This window comes from Nipponia nippon, unplaced genomic scaffold, assembly GCF_047370975.1.
Source record: "Nipponia nippon isolate SJK-2023a ecotype South Korea unplaced genomic scaffold, ASM4737097v1 scaffold_3, whole genome shotgun sequence".
NCBI lineage: Eukaryota > Metazoa > Chordata > Aves > Pelecaniformes > Threskiornithidae > Nipponia > Nipponia nippon.
Genome location: NW_028262347.1, coordinates 108660623 through 108683295, shown reverse-complemented (window position 1 = coordinate 108683295; position 22673 = coordinate 108660623). Strand labels below are relative to the sequence as shown.

At 51.8% G+C, this 22673-nt stretch overlaps 3 protein-coding genes across 8 annotated transcripts in view; all 3 read left to right on the top strand.

Moving 5' to 3' along the window:
• Positions 1-2314, top strand: part of EXOC6 (exocyst complex component 6) — a 98324-nt gene extending 96010 nt beyond the window's left edge. For 2 of the 6 annotated variants that reach the window (XM_087764587.1, XM_087764588.1), the window contains exons 22-24: positions 134-246; positions 697-708; positions 1180-2314. In XM_087764587.1, the coding sequence (XP_087620713.1) occupies positions 134-246; positions 697-708; positions 1180-1312 (258 nt within the window). In that variant the 3' untranslated portion in view covers positions 1313-2314. Of the gene's footprint in view, positions 1-133; positions 485-696; positions 709-1179 lie in introns of those variants that run through there. The other 4 variants (XM_087764591.1, XM_087764590.1, XR_015706299.1 and 1 more) reach the window with 3 other exon arrangements.
• A 450-nt stretch (positions 2315-2764) lies between these two features.
• Positions 2765-11620, top strand: CYP26C1 (cytochrome P450 family 26 subfamily C member 1). The gene is made up of 6 exons (XM_087765636.1): positions 2765-3233; positions 3310-3534; positions 3659-3934; positions 5621-5776; positions 9043-9549; positions 9836-11620. Exons 1-6 carry the CDS (start codon positions 2826-2828, stop codon positions 10196-10198), a joined length of 1935 nt encoding a protein of 644 aa, XP_087621762.1. The 5' UTR covers positions 2765-2825; the 3' UTR covers positions 10199-11620.
• Positions 11621-13935: 2315 nt separating this feature from the next.
• On the top strand, positions 13936-16668 carry CYP26A1 (cytochrome P450 family 26 subfamily A member 1). The gene is made up of 7 exons (XM_009465394.2): positions 13936-14234; positions 14419-14643; positions 14748-15035; positions 15157-15306; positions 15637-15771; positions 15985-16137; positions 16327-16668. The coding sequence occupies exons 1-7, from the start codon at positions 14046-14048 to the stop codon at positions 16666-16668; spliced, it is 1482 nt and encodes a 493-aa protein (XP_009463669.2). The 5' UTR covers positions 13936-14045.
• The last annotated feature ends 6005 nt before the right edge of the window (positions 16669-22673 follow it).

Here is a 22673-nt window from a genome sequence, read left to right as displayed (position 1 = left end):
GGGCTGCGGGCCGGTGACGGGGCTCCCGGCTGGGCTCCCGGCGAGGGGCTGCGGCCGGGCCCGGCCCGGGCGGGCGCCTCCTCCCGCAGAGCCGCTCCGCGCTCCCTCACCCGCCTCTCTCTCCCCCCGCCAGCTCCTGGACCTCTTCATGGTGTGGGACTGGTCCACCTACCTGGCTGACTACGGGCAGGCCACCTCCAAATACCTGCGGGTCAGCCCGAGCACGGCCCTCACGCTCCTGGAGAAGTAAGTGCGGGGGGCCGGCGGCCGGGAGCTGCCGCCGCGGGGACGGGAGCGGCGGCGGGGCAGGGCCGGGCGCCGGAGCGCTCCGAGCCCGGCACCCACGGGGCGGCGCCGGGGCCGGGGCTGGGGCCGCCCGCCCGGGAGCCGCGGCGGCGAGGGCCCGGCGGCAGCGCGTCGGTGTCCCGGTGCCGAGAGGCGGGCAGAGCCGCGGGCGGTGCGGAGCCCCGGGGGCGGCTGGCGCTGCCCGAGTTGCCGCCTTCGGGAAGGGAAGGGCGGGGGGAGCGCCGCCGTAAAGCCGGTGCGAGCGTTTCGGCGGGGCTGGGGAGGGCGCGTTGCCGCCAGCCGAGCGTCAACCTGCTTTTAAAAACCGCATCAAAAAATACTGTGATTTGTAGGCATTTTCTAACGGTGTTTTCTTTCCTCTCCTGCCTGCGATGAATATGCCTTGTGCAGAGTTCACAGAGGGTACGTATCGCCTATATTGTTACAAAATATTGTTGCTTCAATTTATTTTCTTTCCCGAATTTCGTTTTTAAAGCCATTTATACGGGAGATCAGCAGTAACGATATCGGGTAATTTGACGGTGAACAAAACACGCGCATTCGCTGAGTCTGAGCTTACCATGGAAGCGGATGATACTAGCGGGTTTTCTGGTTTGCTTCTCTCCTAAGGCAATTGGTAGGGCCAGTTTCCTGCCGAAGTGATATTTGCTTAATACTTACGGGCAATTTGTGAAGCAATATTTGCTAAAACGAGTTCCGCATTGCGGAAGTTTAATTTAAGAACACATAGATAACGGGTTTTGTAATCTTTCAGTTCTTATTAGCAGAGAGATCAAAAGAGGAACAAAAGTAAACCTATTTAAATAGTCGGATTTTTCCTTCTCAAATTATGTTTCTAACGCGTCTGTGTCATTTGCTTTTTTATTTCTCCAGAATGAAAGACTCTAGCAAAAAGAACAACATTTTTGCTCAGTTCAGGAAGAATGATCGTGACAAGCAGAAGCTAATAGAGACTGTAGTAAAGCAACTTAGGAGTTTAGTGAATGGTATGTCCCAGCACACATAGGCCTGTTAAATCGATGGTATCTCATCACGCCAAGAGGTATTTCTTAGCCACTATTTCTATTGAGCAAACAGTGATATCAGTTAGGACATGTGTTTGACCAAGTAAAGGAAAAATGCAGTAGATGGCTTGTACACGGAGTCTTCAGCAAACAATTCTTTGTACGTATTTTTAATGGATCAAATCCTATTTTGTATATTGCAAACAAATGGTGAAAAATGGGACTGTACAATAAAAACCAGCTCAATCGTATTGTACATGGAACAGCTGAACTGTAAATACGTTATTTAAATATCTGCAGACATGGTGTCCAAAATTTTGCTCTGGGTAGGAATTATTTGAGAAATGATCCCTTAGTTGCCGTTTTCTGGATGAATCCTAATTTAATGTTTTTTAAGCATCGAGATACTTGCGTTTCAGGTGTCGCCTATCGTTTTCCTGCATTAAATGTATATTAGCCTTAAAGTGATTGGACATAATTTTGTATACCAGATTTTGTAGTCTGGAGGTATGAAAAAATCTTCTGATTTTAGTACCTTTGAAAACTACCTGAGAACTAGACTTGGTATTTATTTAGCATTAGGGCTTATAGGCTTTGTTCTCCAAAAGGGTTTAATCTTGAGGTTGTGAATGTAAATAACCATTTGAGTTCTTTATAATGTGACGTTTTGGGTTGGTTTGGGTTTTGTTCCTCAGGGTTACTATTTCTAACTGTACTTTTGTAAGATCCCGGGTTCTTCTCCCAGGGTTGCAGTAAGGAATAGATTTACCACTGTTGGTTTCGTGCCGCATCTGTTTGTCAGTATGCGCTTTCTACCGCCAGACCCATCCCAGCGATCAGCGTTTCGTCCCACCGCCGGGCTCTTTGCACTGTCCCCTCCTGGCTATTTTAGACACAAAGAGAATGTCTACCGAATACAAACCAAATGGAACATGTAAAAATAATGTACATTTTCGCTGTATTTTTAAGTTATTGACGGTCTAAATACAGTAATATAAACCTCACCCGTATTCCTGTTTAATTTCACGCACTGGTGTCGCTGGGACCTGTACCGGCCCCGGCTCTGTGGTGATTTACCCCCGGGGCGGGCGGCCCCGACGGCGGGGTGCGGCCCGGGGGGCTGCGGGATGCCCCCGGCTGCCGCTGCAGTCCGGGGCGGCGGGGCCTGCGGGGCAGAGGGGCCCCCCGCGCCGCGGGGCAGCCGTCCCGCCGCCGAGCCGGCCTGCCTGGGGCGGGGGGCGGCGTGGCCGGCCCTGCCGTGCCGTGTCGTGCCGTGCCGTGCCTTGCCCTGCCCTGCCGTCGGGGGGGGCGGGAGAGGGGCGCCGAGCCCCCAGCCCCGAGGAGAGGGGGGCCGCCCCGGCCGCCCCTGCTCGCCCCGGCCGCGTCCCCGCGCCCCTCAGTCACTGTCCCCGGTTCCCCCGCTCCAATCACCGCACTTGGCCGCGCTGCTTAAATATGCAGCACATACGTCATCCCCGAAGGTGGATCGGGCGTAAGTGGCCAATATCTATATAAATGTGGCCGAGGGGCGAACCGGCAGCAGGAGGCGAGCGGGGCCGGGCGGGCAGCAGCCGGCAGGGCCAGCCGCAGAGCGCCCGCCGCCGGCAGCGGAGTCGCGGGGCGCCCGGCTCCCCGCCTTTGACAGCCGCCGGGGCCGCCCCGCCGAGCCGCCCCAGCCCCCGGGCCCCTGGGCCGGGGACCCGCCGCCGTCCGCCGCCGCCCGGGAGGAAGATGCCGGCCGGGCTCTCCTGGCCCGAAGCGGCGGCGCTAGCGCTGCTGGCGCTGGCGCTGCTGGCCGCCCTGTGCCGGCACCTGTGGGCGCTGCGCTGGAGCCTCAGCCGGGACCGTGCGAGCACCCTGCCCCTGCCCAAGGGCTCCATGGGCTGGCCCTTCTTCGGGGAGACCCTGCACTGGCTGCTCCAGGTAAGGTGCAGGGGGACGGGGACGAGGTGGGAAGGGGCTGGCGGGAGCCCCGGGCTGACCTGCAGCTTGTCCCCAGGGCTCCCGCTTCCACAGCTCCCGGCGGGAGAGGTACGGAAACGTCTTCAAGACCCACCTCCTGGGCCGGCCGGTGGTGCGGGTGACGGGCGCCGAGAACATCCGCAAGATCCTGCTGGGTGAGCACACGCTGGTCAGCACCCAGTGGCCCCAGAGCACCCAGATCATCCTGGGCTCCCACACCCTGCTGGGCTCCGTCGGTGACCTACACCGCCAGCGCCGCAAGGTGAGCCTCGTGGCTACCCCAACACGCAGCCCAGGCGGCACCTCCTGCCCAGGCTTGGGCCTCGGTGGCACATGGGACCCGCCACTTTAACCACCTGCCTCTGTTCCCCCCCTTCTCCTCCTAGATCCTGGCCAGAGTGTTCAGCCGTGCCGCCCTGGAGAGCTACCTGCCGCGGATCCAGAAGGTTGTGAGCTGGGAGCTGCGGGGCTGGTGCATGGAGCCAGGCTCCATCGCAGTTTATTCCTCCGCTAAAACCTTAACTTTCCGCATTGCAGCTCGGATTCTGCTGGGGCTCCGCCTGGAGGAAAAGCAGTTCAAGGACCTGGCCAAAACTTTTGAACAGCTGGTGGAGAACCTCTTCTCCCTGCCCCTCAACATACCCTTCAGCGGGCTGCGCAAGGTACTGCTGCCTGCCCTGCTGCACAGCCGGCCCCGGCAGCACAGACCCCCTGTCCCCAGGCCCGCCAAGGGGCACTTCCGACGGGCCAGGACATCTGCAGCACCCTGTTGCGGGTCTGAGGGCCTGGTGTTGCCCACCCCAGCCATCTCCCGTTCTCTCCGTGCTTCTCACCTGCTCCTGGTTGGCTTCCGGCACCTCTGGTCACTGGCTCCAGCTTGTTGTACAGTGCAGGGATGCTCTCCTCTCTCACCCCAAATGTTGCCTCTGTGGCTCTGGTTAGTCCATCATGCCTGGTCCTGTCCCGTCTCATCCCACCTGCACTCCTGTCAGCCCACGCAGAGGGGTCTGTGGGCATGAGCACACAGGCAGGTGGGCACAGCGCACCTCAGGTTAGCACTCCCTGTGCACCTTGAGGCAGGCTGAGGACTTGAGACCCTTTTATAGTCCTTGGTCCCTTGTCCCCCAGCAGCAGAGAGACAGTGAGGGGTCCTGGAGAGGGACATGGCAGACGGACAGTCTCCTCTGCCTCTTTCAACCTGCAGTTTCTTTCCTGCTGCCCTGCGCCTCTTTGCCTGCCTCCCCTCACTCCGGCTCTAGGTATCGGTCCTGTGTCCCACCCCTCCTCTCCCATTTCAGTCTGCGTTCTCTCCTCTGGCTTTGGGTTCTCCACCCTTACCACAGCTCAAGTCTCCTGCCCCTTTTAGCCAGGTCTTGCCCAAGCTCTTATTTCCACTGTGAGCTCTGCCCCACCGGATCACCTTACCCAGCCAGTCCCAGTTTGCCCCCAGCCTCCCTGCTGCTCTTCTCCACCAGTTCAAAAAAAGCTCGTTTTCCCTGTCCAGTTTCCCTTTGCAGGTTGTCACCAGTGTGAGCTTTCACCCCCCATCCTAGCCCTCCCTGCCCTCTCTCAGGTCAGCCACAGCCTGTCTGGCCCCAGACCAGCCTCTTCGACTTGCATTTAGGTCCCCTTGTCTTTCCCCTTGCTCCCTGCCCTGTTTCCTTTGTCCAATCCTTCCCACCTCAAATCTCAGCCTTTGTATCTTCTTCCCAACATCTGGTCATGGCCATTTTTCATCCCAAATCTCTGGTCCTGCTGGCTTTTGCAGGAGGCATCTTGATACAGAGCCACACACTCTGTGACTCCATCCATCTCACTTTGCAAAGAGATTGCTGATCACTTGACTTGCTGAGATCTTGCCTAAATATTTTGCTGCACAGGAGTGCAACGCAACTGGAGATGAGCTGGGTGTGATTAATGTGTCTTTATCTACTATACCCTGGTAAAGCCACTTGTTTGTTCCTGTCTCAGTTGTGCCTTGCTGCTTGGACTCAGTTTTATTAGGTTGTTTCTTCTTGTCCCTTTGGACAAGCTTCTTTTGGACCTGACGTGACCGTGGGTTTGTTCGGCGCAGATGCCTGCGGACTCAATGCTGTGGGTTTACTGCTGTCTTCTCAGAGTGTTTCTTAGGACTTGTTGTATTTGATTCACAACAGCAAGGCAACAGAATTTGCAGCAGTTCCCCCCAGACTGCTGCCTCTTGCAAGGCTTTGGGGCTGGGCAACAGATAAACAGTTCTTGCTGTTACAGATCCTGGGATTAAGGATTGCCACACTTGGGGTCCCCTGGTCTCTCTGGAGAGTGGGGCGGTTCCTAAGGCTCTCCTGAACTGTGTCTGCCTCCCGCAGGGAATCAAAGCACGGGACATGCTACATGAGTTTATGGAGAAAGCTATACAGGAAAAACTGCAGAGAAACAACCCAGAAGATCACAGCGATGCTCTGGATTTCATAATAAACAGTGCCAAGGAGCATGGCAAAGAATTCACCATGCAGGAGCTAAAGGTAAGGAGAACCCCCCTTGCAGTGTCCCGTCCGACTCGGTGGCTGTTTGAGAGACCTGGGCTGAGGGGCAGGAGGAGGGTGGTGTGGGGACCCACCACCAGCTGCTGGCTCCTGCCCTCCTCTTAACAACTCTGAGGACACCATTGCCAGCACAAGCAAGAAAGCCTGGGCTCGGCATGCTCATATGCTCTTGTAGGATGGTGTCTCTGCATTAGAAGAGAGCTGGTATTTAAAAAGGGAATAAATGCCTCTTCTACCTTTCCTCTTCATGGCCAGCAGGCTTCAGCCTGACTTAGGGTGCTGGTAGGGTTAGGTGTCTGTGCTAAGGCTCTCTACGGCAGTGTGCACTCAGTAACCTCCAAGGTACTATCTTGGAAATATTTAGAGCTAGTCATGTGCTCCTTAAACATCCCTCAGCATCTGGCATGGCGTGGCATGTAGATCATGTCACCGTAGTCCTCGGGTCTGTGAGCCCAGAAATCTTTGAGACGATATAGCAAAATGGGTCCAGGGATGGAATATGGATTCTGGGTCATTCCGTATTACCTCATCATTAATTAGATCATCTAGCTTGTGGATTGCTATCATGCAACATGATGCATCGCTGTGACTTGGAGATGAAGCCAGTAGTCCTTACTGAGCCAAAACTACCAACTGAATGTGAAGAGTATTTTGCCAAAGATCTTGGGAAAAACTTGTCGTTGGTACTGCATCATTCATAGCTCCAGGTCACTTGGTGTCAGTGAATCACAAAGGACACTGCATTTATGTAACAAGTTTTGAAGCAGTTTTGCATGGGTACAGCAGCTGAATATAGTTTAAAAGTATTGAACATACATAGTTTTACTGTTTATTTAGTTATTTAAGGAAAACTCTCTCAAGACTAATGTTTTATAAATATTTGTAAAAATGTCATCCCTAAATCTAAAATATTTGAAAGACTTTACAGCAACTATTAAATACGATTAGAACCAGGATATATTCTTAAAGTAATTTGATTATAATTATTTATTATTTATTCTAATAGAATGGTTTTTAGCCTCTGTTAGTCCACATTGTATTTATAGTCCTCTGTTGTATTTATAATACAACAATTTTTAAAAAATAATTGCCAGATTCAAAATGTGATTGATTAAGATTGATTAATCTGTTAGTATTCACATGGATCTTGCACACGAATAATTACATGATCTCTCATCATGTCCCTGGCTCTGACCACAAATGGAATAAAGGGATATTAAACGTAACATGGAGTGACATGGCAGTGACCTCAGGCCAGCTGATTCAAATGATAGTATATCCGTATGCGGTCCTGTACCTTTACAGTTAGAAAATTTCTACCTTTTCTGTCTTTAACAAAATGACTTGCAAACTGAACTGCCTATGCTTGCAATTATGGCAATATTCTCCACTCTAATAAAAACAGTAGTAGAGCTCTCATCCAGTGAAACGGTATAATTGGATAAAAAGTCCAAAGCTGTTTCAGAGTTGTGGGTATATCTGACTTTGAGAGACACTCCAAACACTGGCACATATTAGTTACTAATTTGCCTTTTGTTTAAATGATTTTGAAGGACTGTTTTCCCAGAAATTTTCCTAAATACACTGGGATTTGCAATGCTGGCATGAACTCAGCAGGACCCTTGAAATGTAAAGGTCATTAAAAAGATAACACTTTGCCAAAAGTACTGTTTTAATACATTTAACACCTTGGAAGGGTTAAAAAAAACCCCCATCCTACATAATAGGCTGGCTGGCTGGAACCCTAATGCCACCAGTCCTGCCTCCCAGGATGGGGAGTTGGGGTGTAGCACAGGGACAATACTGGTGAAGCTGTGGGAAGATGCTGCTTCCCAGTCACTGGTTACGCTGGCCTTGTAAAAGCAGGGAGGGAAAGTCAGCAGCTCGGTGTCGCAACTTAGGTAGCAGCACTGTCAGAGGTTGATGCAGGGAGTCATAAGGGCTGTTATTTCAAATCGCGGAGCCTGCCCTAAATTCTTTGCATGTTATTGAAATGTCTTGGGTTTTAATTGCAAGTGGTGGAACTGAGAGATTTCATCTGGGTCTGCTACCTTGTGAATGTAAAAATTCCTGCTAACGCCTGCAGGAGGTGTGATAGGGGTCAACAGGGATCTGTTATTTCAGAGGTTTTATTTCAGCTGAAAGATGCCCTTGGGAGCTGCACTTTGGCAAAAGCCTCTAGTCCAGCCAATATATGGCGCTGGGCACGGTAGCAAAGAGTAATCCTCTTTACATTACCCTTGACCTTACCAGACTTGGCTCCAGGTACCTTCAGGCTTCAGGTGCCCTTCCCTGTGTGAACCAGCTCCGGGCAACCCTTAACTTTTGGAAAACAATTTCCAAAAGTTGACCATAGGGTGCTGCAAACAGCCCGCAGCAACCTGCCATGTGCTGTGCCATATAGACCCTGCAGACAGTCCCGGCAAGACTGGGAGGCTGCATCGGGATCTGTGAGCCAGGACAAGGCACGTATTGCACATTTGACTGTGCTGTGGTCCGTCTGAGCTGGTTAGCCTCCTACCTTGTTATGGACACATCTGCTACGGAGCTATCAGGAACACAGCTGTGCTTCAGGCTGTAAAGCTTGAAAAGTGAGCAAGTCCTTTGCCTGGTGTGTGCATCCCTGCGGGAGAGCTCCCTGCTGGCTACAGCACCTCCCGGGCTGGGCTGACCTGCTATAGCAGGGAGGTCTGTCTGCTTTCGGCTCTTGGTTTGAGTCCCCTCCCAGACAAGCAAATGGTTGGTTATAACGAGATGGATCAAATGCAACCCGTTTTAGCTGCCAGGGCATCTAGGATTTATGCATAAACACACAGCCTCATAACCCCTGGCTGGGCAGAAAGGTAAAGCTGGGCACAAAGGGGAATTGCCACATGAAGGTAAAAAGCATAATGCTTGAAATGAACTTCACTCAGTATGCTAAAATGCATGTTAAAATGCTTCTTTAAAATTTATAAATCCTGGGAGGAAAGCTTGGAAGAGCTGGATTGGAGGCGATGTGTACCCATCTCAGTTGCGTTTCTGCATCAGTCACTTGGCAAGTGGATGTCCAGTTCATACAGAAATGGAAGAAAAGGGTGTCTTGTTTTGGTCCCTGCCGACCCAGGGTGGGTGCAGGTTTGTAGAAAGCAGAAGCGGGGCCAGGGCCCTCTGCACAGGGACAAAACCCACAAAAGGTGAGAACAGTCTGAATCACAACCCGTTTAAAATGGCATTCAAACTTCTCACATTCCTTCCTCTCCCAGGAGTCGGCAATTGAGCTCATATTTGCTGCTTTTTTCACCACGGCTAGTGCCAGCACCTCTCTGATCCTCCTGCTACTGAAGCACCCCTCAGTGATCGAAAAAATAAGGCAGGAGCTAATGTCCCACGAGCTGTACCAGCAGTGTGAGCGCTCCCCTGCGGGAGCCTGCCCAGACACCCTGACTGCCCAGAGCAGGGACAGCGAGAAGCCACTTCTCTGCCCCACAGCCAAAGATGCTCACGAGGACCAGAGCCAGCCCCTGGGCCCAACAGAGGAAGGTTCCCCCCAGCCCCACGCCCCGCCGGAGCCCACCCTCCCCCCAAGCAGTCCCTGCACCGGTCCCCAGCTCCGGGCGCCATCAGGGCAGAGCTGTCGTTGCCCCTCGGACATCAGCCTGGAGAAGCTGAGCTGCCTGCGCTACCTGGACTGTGTGATTAAGGAGGTGCTGCGGGTGCTGCCCCCCGTCTCCGGAGGCTACAGGACGGCACTGCAGACTTTTGAGCTGGATGTAAGTGCCTCGCACAGTGGAGGGCTGCTGGGGAGCTGCTGCCTGCCACTGCCTGCAAGCACCCTGTGTCCGGCACAGTGGTGGTGCTTGGTAGTGTAGCTCAGGGGAAGGTGGCGCCCAGCAACCTCTGTGCATCCCAGCTGGGCTGGGGAGAAAAGGAGCTGCAGAGCAGATGGGCAATGTGGTGGGGCTGTCCCCAGGCACCCTCTGCTCACCCTCCGCTAGCACCGCCAGCTGCACAGGTATGTAATGCTCCTCTCCTCCCCTCTTCTCTCTGTCCCCCCAGGGCTACCAGATCCCCAAAGGCTGGAGTGTCATGTACAGCATCCGTGACACGCATGAGACGGCCGCTGTCTACCAGAGCCCCCCCGGTGGCTTTGACCCAGACCGCTTCGGTGCCGCCCGGACAGAGGCTGCAGGCCGCTTCCACTACATCCCCTTCGGCGGTGGGGCGCGGAGCTGCATCGGGAAGGAGCTGGCGCGGGCCATCCTCAAGCTGCTGGCCATCGAGCTGGTCAGCACAGCCCGCTGGGAGCTGGCCACCCCTGGCTACCCCGCCATGCAGACCGTGCCCATCGTGCACCCTGTCGACGACGGGCTGCAGCTCTACTTCCACCCCTTGCAGCCCAGCTGCGGCAGCGAGGCCTGAGCCAGGGGTACACTGCCCCCCTCAGCCCTGGTGTCGATGCCCCTCCACGGCTGCCAGGGGCAGGTCTCTCCTGCCCCAGGCTGGGTATGGCACTGGGTCACTGTAGAGCAAAACCCTAAAAGTCTTTTTATTTTCCCCTCCTGGTGTGCAAGCTGGTAGGGAGGGTCCTGCAGGGTCCTGCTCCTGAGCACCAGGGTGAGCCTCAGCCCCAGCCTGGGGCAAAACCCACTGAAGCTGCTGGCAGGGAGCATCCCCCATGGGGGCTCAGCCAGCCCCTGCCCCACACAGGTTTCCAGGCACAGAAAATGGGGGGCAAAACTCCCAGGCCCACAGCTGAGTTTCCCAGAGCTTTTCTGTCCCAGGGTTGCCTCCTGTGGGTGTGTTATAGGAGAGGCAGAATGAACATTCTGCACACTGCAGCTTTTTAGATGTAAAAAGAGGGAAGATGGGGGGGCTCTGCAGGAAAACACAAGCCAGGGCTGCCCAATCAACGGCATCAGCTGTAGCTAGAATGATAGGATGTACAGTGGTTTTTATTGTAAATATTTAATCTCATTCCTGCACTTCCCATTAGAGCCGGCACAAAGAGGACATGCCTCATTCAGCCAGTAGTAGTAGCTGTGTACGTTGTGCCTGAGCACCGTGCTGCTGCTCAGGGTCTGCTATGAAGCTCCCCTCTGGGGTCCCTGCAGGATGCGCTCCCCAGCTGCAGCCTGACTGAGGGATCAGACTGAAGCAGGGGAGGGGGCTTTGGGGAATAAATATTTGGAAAACAGACATTTCTGAACATGCCTGATTCGTGGTAGAAAGCCCCCTGTTCCTGATGACGCTGTTCATGTTACAGAGGGGACATTTGCAAGGTGACACAGGCCCCATGGTGGCTGGCTGGCCAGACTGACCGCGTCACCTCCTGCAGCCTAGCTCTGCCAGGGAAAGTGCCAGGACAGCACTTTGTGGGTCTGTCCAGGGGCTGGTAGCTGCGGCTAAGCCTGGGTGCTGAGGGAACCTTTTTAGGCTTTTGAGTACCACCTGCCTTGCCGAGACACAGGGTATTTCTCCCCTGTGTAAAACAAAGTGAGTCCTGCTGCTTGTGCACTGAGAACAGAGGTGGGCCCAGGCCCTTGCTCCACTGCAATGTGCTTATGAGCTCCTTTCAGCTTCAGCTCTGCTCCCCGCTGTCACGTGTCTTGCGTGGAGGCAGCGGGGGAAACGATCCGCCTTGTCCCTCCAGTGCATCCTGGGCTGGGTGGTGCGGTGCGTGCTGTGTGAAGAACCAGCAGCAGCTTGACCTGCAAGGGCAGAAACGTGCCACAAGGACAGAGTCCCTTAGGAAAGGCTCTGGGGAGCTCGCCTGTCCCCTGAATCTCTGTCGTCATCCTACTTCAATGCCAGGCTACAAATGACCTCGCCCTGGCCAGTCGCCCTTGCACGTCCGTGCTGGGGCATGGCAGCAGGGCGTGCACTGCTGTTGGCTGTCAGAGGGCTGTGCTATGAGCACAACACTAGCTGGAGCAGAAATGTGGCTCCCAAACATGACAGGTCAAATCTGGAAGAGGTTGAACTGCAGGGCTGAGTTAAGTGCTGTTGGCAGGTCGACCCCGTAGTGAACCAGAGCCTCTGCCTCTCCTGACCTTGTCCTGAAAGGTGAATCTTTCTGGCTATCAGAGGCCAAATCAGTAGGTGGTGGCTGCAAATGGCAATGACTGACTTTAATGAGCCGGAGCTGCTGGCGTGGATGCGACCCGTGGGTGATGCAGGCTCCCACCGCGGGCAGGGCTGGGCCTGCAGTGCCCAGCACCGGGTGCGAGGGCCGGGGCTCCTCCATCCAGCGCACTTAAAAATTACCCCGAGCGCTAACGAGCCCCGTAGCCACCCGCTGAAAAATGTAACATGAATCTAGTTAAGAAAAAAAAAGACTTGAAACTGATTTTGTTTGCAGATAAACACGAGCATTTACAAATGAAGTGTAATAATTGTTACTTGTAATCAAAGTTTGTTCATATTAGGCTGTTAATTTCTTGACCCTCTTCCAAGATGTTTTTAATTATCCCTTTCACTCTTTACCATTTGATTCTTTTCGAGCCGATGGCTGGGGAATACACAGCTGGGGAGATAATAAAGCCTTCCTGTGGCAATTATCGGTGCTCAGGCCACCGTATCTCGTTATTTTGATAGACAGTGAACTTGGCGCGGTTGCCGGCCGGGTTCACGCAGATGTCACGGTCCGTGTTGTAGGTCACAAGCAGGTCAGCGCCCGGCAAGGGGAGAGCGCCGGGTCAGGGCGCGGCCGCCGCTCCGGGCCAGGGCCGGCCGGGCCCCGCCGAGCCCCGCGCCCAATCCCGCGGGGCTGCGCGCCTCCGGGGGCGAGGAGGTGCCCCCGGGCGGGGGGGGTCCCGCCTGGGCAAGGGGCTGCGGAGGCGGGCGGCCCCGCTCCCGCCAGGCATCGTAAGAGGAGGGAGGGTCCCGCGTGATGCGTTGATTGTCAGAAAAACAATAATAATTAAAGGTGACATCTTCCCCCCCTACACAAACACGCAACTTCCAGCGTTTATTGAGCTTGTCTGGGAGCAAGGAAGGAAAAGTAACAGAGAGGGAAAAGGAAACAAAAACGGAAAGAAAAAAAAAAAACAAACCGCGAGCACGATAGTTTATTGGTAGCAGCCGTGCCCAGCGGAGCGCTCCGCGGCCCCGTCCCTCCCTCCGCGGCCCCGCAGCGGCGGTCCGCGCCAGGCGCCCCTTCCCCAGCGGCCGCGTCCCCCGCAGCCCCGCCGGCCGCCCCGGCCCCGCCGCGCTCCTCCTGGCCGGAGCCGCCGCTCCACCCTGGAGAGCAACCCCCGGTTGCCTGCCCGCCGCCTGCGGGAGGGAGTCCCTCCACGCCCCGGCTGCAGGCGCGGGGGTGCCCGGCCGGTGCCGAGCGCCCCTTCCCGGCCGCGGCAGCCCCGACGGCCCCGGGATGCCGGCGAGCCCCGGGCGAGCGCGGGCAGCGGATCCCGCGGAGAGGAGCCGGGCACGGCGGGTTGGGTGTTTCCTTTCCGCGCTCACCTCCCTTTCCCTCGGTGACCCGCGCTTGAACCTGCATCGGGAGGCTGAGACGGACTGCTGCCCGCGGCTCCTTCCTCCGCGGCCGGGCAGAAATACAAGCCGGGCCCTTCGAGGTGAACCAGAGGACAGCGGAGGCTCCTCCGCCGATGCGGCGGCACAGTCGCGGCTCTGCCCGGCGGGCCACCGGGATCCCCCAGCACGGGGGACCGGTGCCCGCCCCGTCCGGCCCCCGGCGGCGGCCCGGCTTCTCCCGGCTCCGCTCGCTCGCTCGCCGTTCCCGGCCGGCGACAGCAGCGGGCAGGCGGGCGAAGGAGCTCCGCAGCTTGCATAGCGCATCGGCACCGGCCGCGGAGCGCCCCCGGGGGTAGGTGTCTCCGGGCTGCCGGGTGCTGGAGCGGGGCATTTCTCTGCCTCGGCGCAACCTACTGGTCTCTAACGAGCATCGGCGATAAATCCGAGGAGGCGGCCGGCCCCCGGCTGTCAGCGGCGTCCCTCAGCCCGCTCGCTGAGCGCGGTGCAGCGGGGAGCGAGCCCCGAGCCGCTGCCGCCGCGCCCGGCAGCACCTTTCCTTCCCCGGCGGCGGTCTGCGGCGGGCGGGATGCGCTGCGCAAAGCAAATAGTTAAAGATTTCGGGGGGAGGAGCCAGGCCTCAATCCGCAATTAAAGATGAACTTTGGGTGAACTAATTTATCGGACCAAGGTAGGGTGGGCAGCAACCTGGGAAGGGTATAAAAGGCGGCCGGCGGCGAGCGCGGCCCGCGCACTCGGAGCTCCCGGGGGGCCGGGCTGGACTCGCTCCCCAGCCATGGGCTTCTCCGCCCTGGTCACCAGCGCCCTGTGCACCTTCTTGCTGCCCCTTCTGCTCTTTCTGGCCGCCGTCAAGCTCTGGGACCTGTACTGCGTGAGCGGCCGCGACCCCAGCTGCCCGCTCCCGCTGCCCCCGGGCACCATGGGGCTCCCCTTCTTCGGGGAGACGCTGCAGATGGTGCTGCAGGTAAGGCGAGGCGATGCCGCGGGCAGCGGAGAAGCGCCCCGGCTCCTCCTCTGGCTGCAGGGGAGGGGGATGAGCAGCGGCTTCGCCGGGTCCCGCGCCCAGGTGGGCAAGAGCTGCTCTCCCTGCCCCTTCCTCTCCTCCTTTTTAAAGTTTATTTTATTATTCCACCCCCTCTCCTGTCCAGAGGCGGAAATTCCTGCAGATGAAGCGGAGGAAATACGGCTTCATCTACAAGACTCACCTCTTCGGGCGGCCCACGGTGCGGGTGATGGGCGCCGAGAACGTGCGGCACATCCTGCTGGGCGAGCACCGGCTCGTCGCCGTGCAGTGGCCCGCCTCGGTGCGCACCATCTTGGGCTCGGGCTGCCTCTCCAACCTCCACAACGGGCAGCACAAGCACCGCAAAAAGGTACGGCCCCGACGGCGGGCGGGGAGCGGGCGCGGCCGCCCCAGGCGCGGCGGCTGAGCCTGTGTCCCCTTCCTCCTCCTCCTCCTCCTCGTCCCCCCGGGCAGGTGATCATGCGGGCCTTCTCCCGGGACGCCCTGCAGCACTACGTGCCCGTCATCCAGGAGGAGGTGAGCGCCTGCCTGGCGCAGTGGCTGGGCGCCGACGGGCCCTGCCTGCTGGTGTACCCCGAGGTGAAGCGCCTCATGTTCCGCATCGCCATGAGGATACTGCTGGGCTTCCAGCCCTGCCAGGCCAGCCCCGACGGTGAGCAGCAGCTGGTGGAGGCCTTCGAGGAGATGATCCGCAACCTCTTCTCCCTCCCTATTGATGTTCCCTTCAGCGGGCTCTATCGGGTAAGGCTCCTGGCGGGCCGGGAGGAGAGGGGTGCCCCTGCAGCCAGGGCAGCGGGGACTGGATGGGAGGGATGGTAGTGTTGGCCTAAGTCCCACGTTGCTCTCCCTGCTGCCTGGCCAGGGCTTGCGGGCGCGCAACATCATCCACGCCAAGATCGAGGAGAACATCCGTGCCAAGATGGCCCGCAAGGAGCCTGAGGGCGGCTACAAGGATGCACTGCAGCTGCTGATGGAGCACACGCAGGGCAATGGGGAGCAGCTCAACATGCAGGTGAGGTTCTCCAGGGCCAGATCGTTCCCTTTCCCTCAGCCTCTCTATCAGCAGCATGCTTATCTTTTGGGGCCAAAAGGAGAGAGCAGGAGGCTCACCCCCCTCTCCCTATGCAATAAACCAGTTTGTGTAGTGCACTGGGGTGCAGAGGCTGCAACCAGGCTGTTGGATGGGGAGCACAGGACCAGGGCTGTGTCCCCAGGGAGCATAAGTAGGACCCCCATCCTGGCCCCTGGGTGTCAGCTCCAGCCTGGGAGCGATGCACAGTGATGTGGTGGTGGAGATACTATATTCAAGACCTGTTTTGTGTTTCTCTGTCCTGTGCATAAGGAGCTGAAGGAATCTGCCACAGAACTGCTGTTTGGGGGCCATGAGACCACTGCTAGTGCTGCCACATCGCTGATCGCCTTCTTAGGGCTCCACCACGATGTCCTGCAGAAAGTGAGGAAAGAGCTGCAGGTGAAGGTGCGTGTCTGCCCCGGAGCCATTTCACAGGAGCAGGCAGTGGGAAGGTACCTCCAGGAGAGGTGTCCCAGACAGGGCTCCCCTCGACCCAGGTGGTGCCCTTCTTTTAGGGGGTGGCAGGAGAATGCTGCTCGCTGAGGGGCAGCTGCTTTGCAGTGCTGGGAGCCCTGGCCACTTGCTCCATAAAAGTCATAGCAGCATCTTCTTTTCTAGGGGTTACTGTGCAGTCCCAACAAAGAGAAGCAGCTGGACATGGAGGTCTTGGAGCAGCTGAAGTACACGGGCTGTGTCATCAAAGAGACCCTCAGGCTGAGCCCTCCTGTTCCTGGAGGATTTAGAATTGCACTCAAGACCCTTGAGCTAAATGTAAGTGGGGCTTGGGCTCGACTCCTCAGCACAGCTGCCAACTACGAGTGTGTTCACGTAGCCCGTCTGCCTTAGTGACCTGCAGGAAGCCAGGAGGGGAGGTGGGGTGCACCGATGTGTCCTGTGCTGACGCTTTGCCTTATTTAACACAGCAAGGTGCTTCATGTCTCCTTTCTCTTCTCTTGATAGGGTTACCAGATCCCTAAAGGTTGGAATGTTATTTACAGTATCTGTGATACCCATGATGTGGCGGATCTCTTTACCAACAAGGATGAATTTAACCCAGATCGCTTCATGTCTCCATCTCCAGAGGATTCTTCTAGGTTCAGTTTCATTCCTTTCGGTGGGGGCTTGAGGAGCTGCGTGGGCAAAGAGTTTGCAAAAATCCTTCTAAAAATATTTACAGTGGAGTTGGCTCGGAGCTGTGACTGGCAGCTGCTGAATGGACCTCCTACAATGAAAACCGGCCCCATTGTGTACCCTGTGGACAATCTGCCTACCAAATTCATAGGTTTCAGCGGCCAAATCTGAGAGCTCAACACTTGCCTCCGGCTGGATTTCTATATAGCATCTTAATATGTACATAGCAACTTTTTATAGTAACAAAGGCCTTTAAATATTTAAACTTGTAAATGTACAATAGTTATTTATGTCTTCTAAATATTTCAAAAGGCTATGATATTTTTTTTTCCCCAAGCACTACAATTATGGGTCTCTGATTCATAATTAGATAATGTTATTTCTATAGAAATAAGTTTTCCCCTATTTAAAAATCTTACTGAAAGCTGGCCAGCTAAGCATTTGAAGATATTTCATGATGGTGTATGTATTAAGAAATCTTCTTAAAGGCATTTGAAACAATGGTAACTAGCTACTCATCCAAATTACCTAAAATGGTTATTGTTTGAGAATGTTTTCAGTATTATTTGTGTCTAGATCTTATGTTTAATGTGTGAATTTTAAGTTTGATAATAAAGTTTATTTTTTATGATCCTCTGTATGAAGATCTGCTTGTATGCTAGAGAGTAACTTAACCAATAGGTCTAAACGGTTTGGATGTAAAGTCAGATCTGCTTTTGTGAATGAGCTATTCGCTATTTCTATGCTCATAACTCTCCCCTGCCTCCCAACCCCAATGTGGTTCTCGCTTGTGAATAGTAAATTGTTTTAAGTTTTAGCCTGTAAGTGGCAAGAGCAGTGCAAAAACATACACGCTCGCTGAAAAGAGTATGGAGTGATAGGAAGTGCTACAGGTCTCCTTATCGAGCACATAATCTTCAGCCATAGTAAATAAGAAAGTAAAGGGAAGTAGAAGAATAATGTGTAACATTAGTCTTTCTCTGTAGCTAGAGAAAATAGGTTGAGGAAGAAAAAATTCCATAAAGGTCCTCTCTTCCATATTACTGCTGACCTGTGTAAACAGACCACTGGATCTTGTTCTGTGTTGAGTCTGCTGGCTATGAATCTCTTATCAGCTGGCAGAGCAAATAAAATCTGCTGTGATTTCTTCTTGAAATGCAACAGCTCTGACTAGGTCAGAGATAGAGCACGCATTTGGTTTAAGAACTTCTTTCCTGGAATTCAGCAAAGTGAAAACTAAAAGGCAGGCACTAATGTGAATTGATTAACAGGGAATCAACTGTTGAGATGCAATTCCCCGGGGGTGTGTAAGCAGGGCAGATAAAATGCCCTAGGCATGACCCCTGTTTTGGCTTAACCATAAGGTTTTTTGTGCTCTACCCGCCCCCCTGCCCCCCCTTACTACACCTATTAGTCTTCTCTCAAAAGTCAAACAACATAGGCTGGCTCTATAAACATCTACAAAGTAAACCAATGTAATTCAGTGTCACTAACACTTATAGCACCATATAGACTAATTTAATTTTTTGTTTGCTCCTGGAAAACAGTCACTTTTTCATTATGTTCTCCCAAGGTCAAAATTAAGGATGGAGTTAAGTTGCTCAAAATCACTGCAGGTGTTTAATAGCATCTATGAGGTTTTGGATTTTTTTTTAAGGATTGTTTCTATAATACATTTGATGTGTTTCCAGCTAGCATTTTAAATACATAAGCTTCTAATGTAAGACCTTAGATACAACCTACATATGAGTGTAACTATCAAAACTTTTTCATATTTGGTTTTTAGTAGTCTTAAAATGAAAAAAATATTCTTTTTAGATTGTGCCTGAGTCTTCTTGGCAATGTTTAAAATCTTGAATAATTTTTATTACGCAAAGCTCTTGTACCATTAAGTTTTTCAGGAATTTGATGAAAAATTTCAGTTTGAGACCCCTTTATTACCAATGCAGTAGCGGAAAATTGCAAACCCTGATCCTGATTTGCTGGGGATCTGAAGTCTGGAAAACAGCAAGACTCTTGTCTTGGTATCCCTTGTTAACGTTTTCTTCCTTGACATTACAACATCCTGCAAATCCAAATGGATGCTGATATTCTTTAAATGTTTTATTTCTTTTTAATGAAAGTCTTTTATACATGGGAACTGTTCGTATGGGCTTCATATTATTTTAGTTTATATTTTGTTTTTATAAAGAATGGGAATGTAAGTGCTGTCTGGAGAACATGGAGAATATGAACACTTTCACGGTCTAAGTCTAAGGTCATACATGCATTTCTCTGTTTTTATTTTTTGAGTCAGGTTTGCAAGGCTTTTATGTTTGGAGAAAAAAAAATCATATACTTAATTTGATTTTGTCTGGACATCTGGGGTCACATCCTCAGCTGTTGTAAATCATGACAACATAACCTATGTTAGGCACTGCCCCTGTATAATTTATCTCTGTAGTTAAACGGTCTGTCACTGCTGTGTAATTTAGGCATCTTGGAGTTAGCTTTAAACAAGCTATCCCAAGAAATGGTAGCAGCGTAGCTGCAGTAATATGGAGCTCAGTGTGGGTTAATTGCTGAAATATTTGCCCAACTTCTTGAGCAGGTTTTACAACCCCTGCTAATCTCCTCCATGCAGCTGTATCTTGACAGCTTAGATGCTGGCTGCAGACCAGTTTCAGGTGAGCTCTGGTATGATTACATGTAGCTTTGCCTGCTCAGCAGCGGCTGGTGTGGGCACCCGCTAAGACTGTGGCTGCTATTTAGGGGCTGACTGGCTCCCGTGCCCCCAGCCTTACTCCTTTTATTATGCTGGATCCAGGAACTGATCTTGCCGAAGAATTGGCTACCAAAAAACCCATTGTTTATCAGGCACACCAGGTCCTTGTTCCAGCTCCCTGCATGACTGTTGTTTGTACTGGGGTGCTGCAGCGGAGACGGAGAAGGCAGGAGCTGCTTCAGCCTGCTCTGCTGCTAACAGGTAGTTCCTAGAGCCATGCTCTAACTTCCCTTTTGCAAATGTTACCATGTGTTACTGTAAGTGACTGGTGCTCCAAGGCTCATAAACTGAAACACATTAAAGGGCCAGATTTGGTGGGGAGTGCTCACTCCCTTCTTGTAATAGGGCTTTTTTGGGTATTTCATATTCCACCTCTTAGTTAAGTTGTCATTTAAAAGAAAAATGGGCTCTCTCCAAAAATACACACGCAATTGAGTAGGTGCTATGCTTTGGTCCTGGAGTAAAAAGCCACGATTTATATGTAGTATACTGGTTCTTCTCTGAGGGCAAGGTGGGTTGCTGGAACCCATGCTTCTCCTAAACCCATGTGAGTAATAGCTCCTCCCAGCTAGCAGCATCTCTGGTGCTCAGAATTTCTGAAGTCTCTATGCAATGCTAAATGTGTGGTTCTTAACCACACAGTTATATCCATTCCTGAATAAAAATGACATCAAAGAATGACATTGGTGTAAATTGACATTGAGGAATGCTACTTGATAAATCAATTCCTGATTGAAAGGCAACAGTATTTCCAGATAAGGTCAGAACAGGTAAGAGTGAATTTTGGTAATGGTTATACGAATAAGGAAAAAATGTGCAAAGGAATGCCAAAGACTTATTGGGAAAAAAAAATTGCCTGATTAAAAGTAATTTGACCAGATTTATTTATTTTGTCCTAGTGAAACTGGGACAGTTACTGTCATGTTACTTTCAGCAGCTGAGCTGGGAAAGGATTTTTTTCTTTTGCTTCATAAAAGCGCCTGTCGAAGGGACAGTATCATTTGAAGCCTTGTATACTTAAGGCTTTACACTTACTTTTCTGACATTTTATTTTATTTTATTTTGTGCCTTTACTACACGAGTCTTTTCCTGGACCTTGCAAGATGAGAGGCTGACAAAAAGGTTGCCCTTCTTTCTACCCCATTTCAATCTATCATACGTTTTCTTATTTTATTCTAGTCAGTGATTTAGAATAACCTTTGGAGAGGTACCAAGAAAAATACTTAATAACATGTAAAATAGTCCATCCTTGACTTTCAGGTGGTACTTTGCTAAGTGCTATAGGATGTTTTTAAGTCTGTTTTTACAAATCCAACTGCTTTTGACTTAGTCCCAAATACAGATTAAGTAGCCCAAGTGCAAGCAACCCATTGCAAAATTTCTTTACCTTAAAATTCTTACATACCATCTTTCCTAGAACAGTCTAACAGGATCCTATACAAGCCTATAGGATCCTATACAAGGCTGTGTCTCTGCTGAACATTCACGTAAACCAAACTTCAATCTATTGACTTTAGGCAATATTTTTGAAATTATAAAAGGCAGTCACAAACCTTGTGTCTGGGACATACTGCTCAGCAGGGTATGCTCCAGCCCCAAATTAGTTACTTAATTTATGGCTTAGTGGTACTATGTTGCATGTAGTTGTCTTCTCTGTTATAACAAAAAAGAGTGGGTAGGTTTGGATAGCATTTGTTAATCCAGATAGTTTTGTTTGCCAGGTGGTTTGTATTGTAAATTCTCTGTCAAGTTATACATCCAGCATGCAATGCAAAACATATACAGATTAGCAGCAAAGATTCGAAAAGTTTATTAGTTGCAACCATTAGAGTGATAGATTAGGAGAAAGGAAACGCAACTGGCAGCAAGTTTAGAGAAGGCTCATTACTAGACTGGCTTGCTTCACTTGTTTAATAATGTCTTATGAAAAATGTTATATGAGAAGTTCAATGAATAATGCAGCCTTCATTAAGTTATGTAAATGAATGTAACTTCGTGGGTGGGTTAGAGAAAAAAAATATTTAACAAATCTGTTTACATCCAGAGAGTAAGAGCAGCAGACAGCTTTTAAAGAATCACAGATTAAAATATTTAAAAGGTGACACGCAAGAGAAGTTTGGTAGTAGGTCATAATAGTGCTGTTTTAATATGTGTTTACAGCTCACTTTGCAGTTGTAACATAGGCAGGGCAACATATTAAGTATTCTCAGTTAATTAAAGTGTTGTTGGGACTGCTGATAAAGGAAGAAATAACGCTGTTTCACTCGTGTATGCTGATAGTGCCCCAGAGACACATGCAGAACTTGCATGATCTGCAAGGCTAGAAGGATCATTTTAGCAAAAGTGACTTATAACGTACTTGTTTGCCAGGTCATTTCGTTCACAAACACACAATCATTCATACACTGGTTGATTTCAATGTTGGTTCCTTCCCCCCCGGTTTATGACTATTTAGGAAAGCCTAAGTCTCCATGGGTTAAGTTTACACTGCCATACAGGATAACTGCTACAACACAAGAAAATTATAAACCAAGGACTAAATCAGCTATTGACAACATGCTTTCCTACCACACCCACAAATGCCAACCTTTCTTATGCCTCTCCCAAAACAAATCCTTGGATTTGGGCCTCACAGCTTACCCAGAAGGTCAAAGATTGTTGGAGGCTGTTTTTGAGCAAAGGGGGGAATAAATTCCAGAGCTGAGGGCCCCTCACAGGATTTCTCCAGAGATAAAAGTAACCAAAAGGCAGTCCCATTTGCACTCTTTTGGGTAGGAGGCAGGTCAGTAACTTTCTGAAGTGGATGGGAGCTGAAAGGATCAGTGTCAATATGGAGATCTGGGTCCTGAGCAGTGGTCTAGGTACAGCTGACACAGTTTAAGGAGTACATGTGCACAAGCACATATCTACCAAGATTGTGTTAAGTCATTTTTGTTAATGCTGCTTTAAATTAAATGGCTTCCTCCAGGAATCATTATTTTGAGGGAAGAGCACCAACTTAGTTTTGGGTTTTTTTCTGCTTTAGGTGTATAGGGTCAATATTAATTTAGTACATCTGTATCTCAGAAATAGACTGCTTTTCTGTGGAAAATGTCAGCAGAACAAACATCTTTTCAGGATTAGATCTGAAGTTCCAGTGAAATGATGGTAGGTCTTGGTGTTCTTGGCTCACTGGCTTAATTGACTGAAAGAAGCAAGGGGCTGTGGTATGCTTTACCTAATAGACTTTATTTTATATCTAGGCCCCTCTGAATTAACAGCCTGTCTGTATCCTATGGGAAAGGAAGGAGGGGACTGGATAGTGCCCTGCTAGCTATAGTAGTGCCAGCCTGAGTGAATAGGGTTGGGTTTTTTCCTCTTACTTACAAGTCTACATCATACATCTACTCATAAAACACCCTGCTTCTCTCCG

What these genes read in the sequence shown, in the direction of transcription:
- CYP26C1 (XM_087765636.1), top strand. Translation starts at nt 2,826, where the DNA reads ATGTGGCCGAGGGGCGAACCGGCAGCAGGAGGCGAGCGGGGCCGGGCG. An exon ending in CCCTGCACTGGCTGCTCCAG is followed by an intron (nt 3,234 to 3,309) that starts GTAAGGTGCAGG and finishes GCTTGTCCCCAG; the next exon opens with GGCTCCCGCTTCCACAGCTC. An exon ending in CCTTCAGCGGGCTGCGCAAG is followed by an intron (nt 3,935 to 5,620) that starts GTACTGCTGCCT and finishes TGCCTCCCGCAG; the next exon opens with GGAATCAAAGCACGGGACAT.
- CYP26A1 (XM_009465394.2), top strand. Translation starts at nt 14,046, where the DNA reads ATGGGCTTCTCCGCCCTGGTCACCAGCGCCCTGTGCACCTTCTTGCTG. An exon ending in GGGAGCAGCTCAACATGCAG is followed by an intron (nt 15,307 to 15,636) that starts GTGAGGTTCTCC and finishes CCTGTGCATAAG; the next exon opens with GAGCTGAAGGAATCTGCCAC. An exon ending in GGAAAGAGCTGCAGGTGAAG is followed by an intron (nt 15,772 to 15,984) that starts GTGCGTGTCTGC and finishes CTTCTTTTCTAG; the next exon opens with GGGTTACTGTGCAGTCCCAA.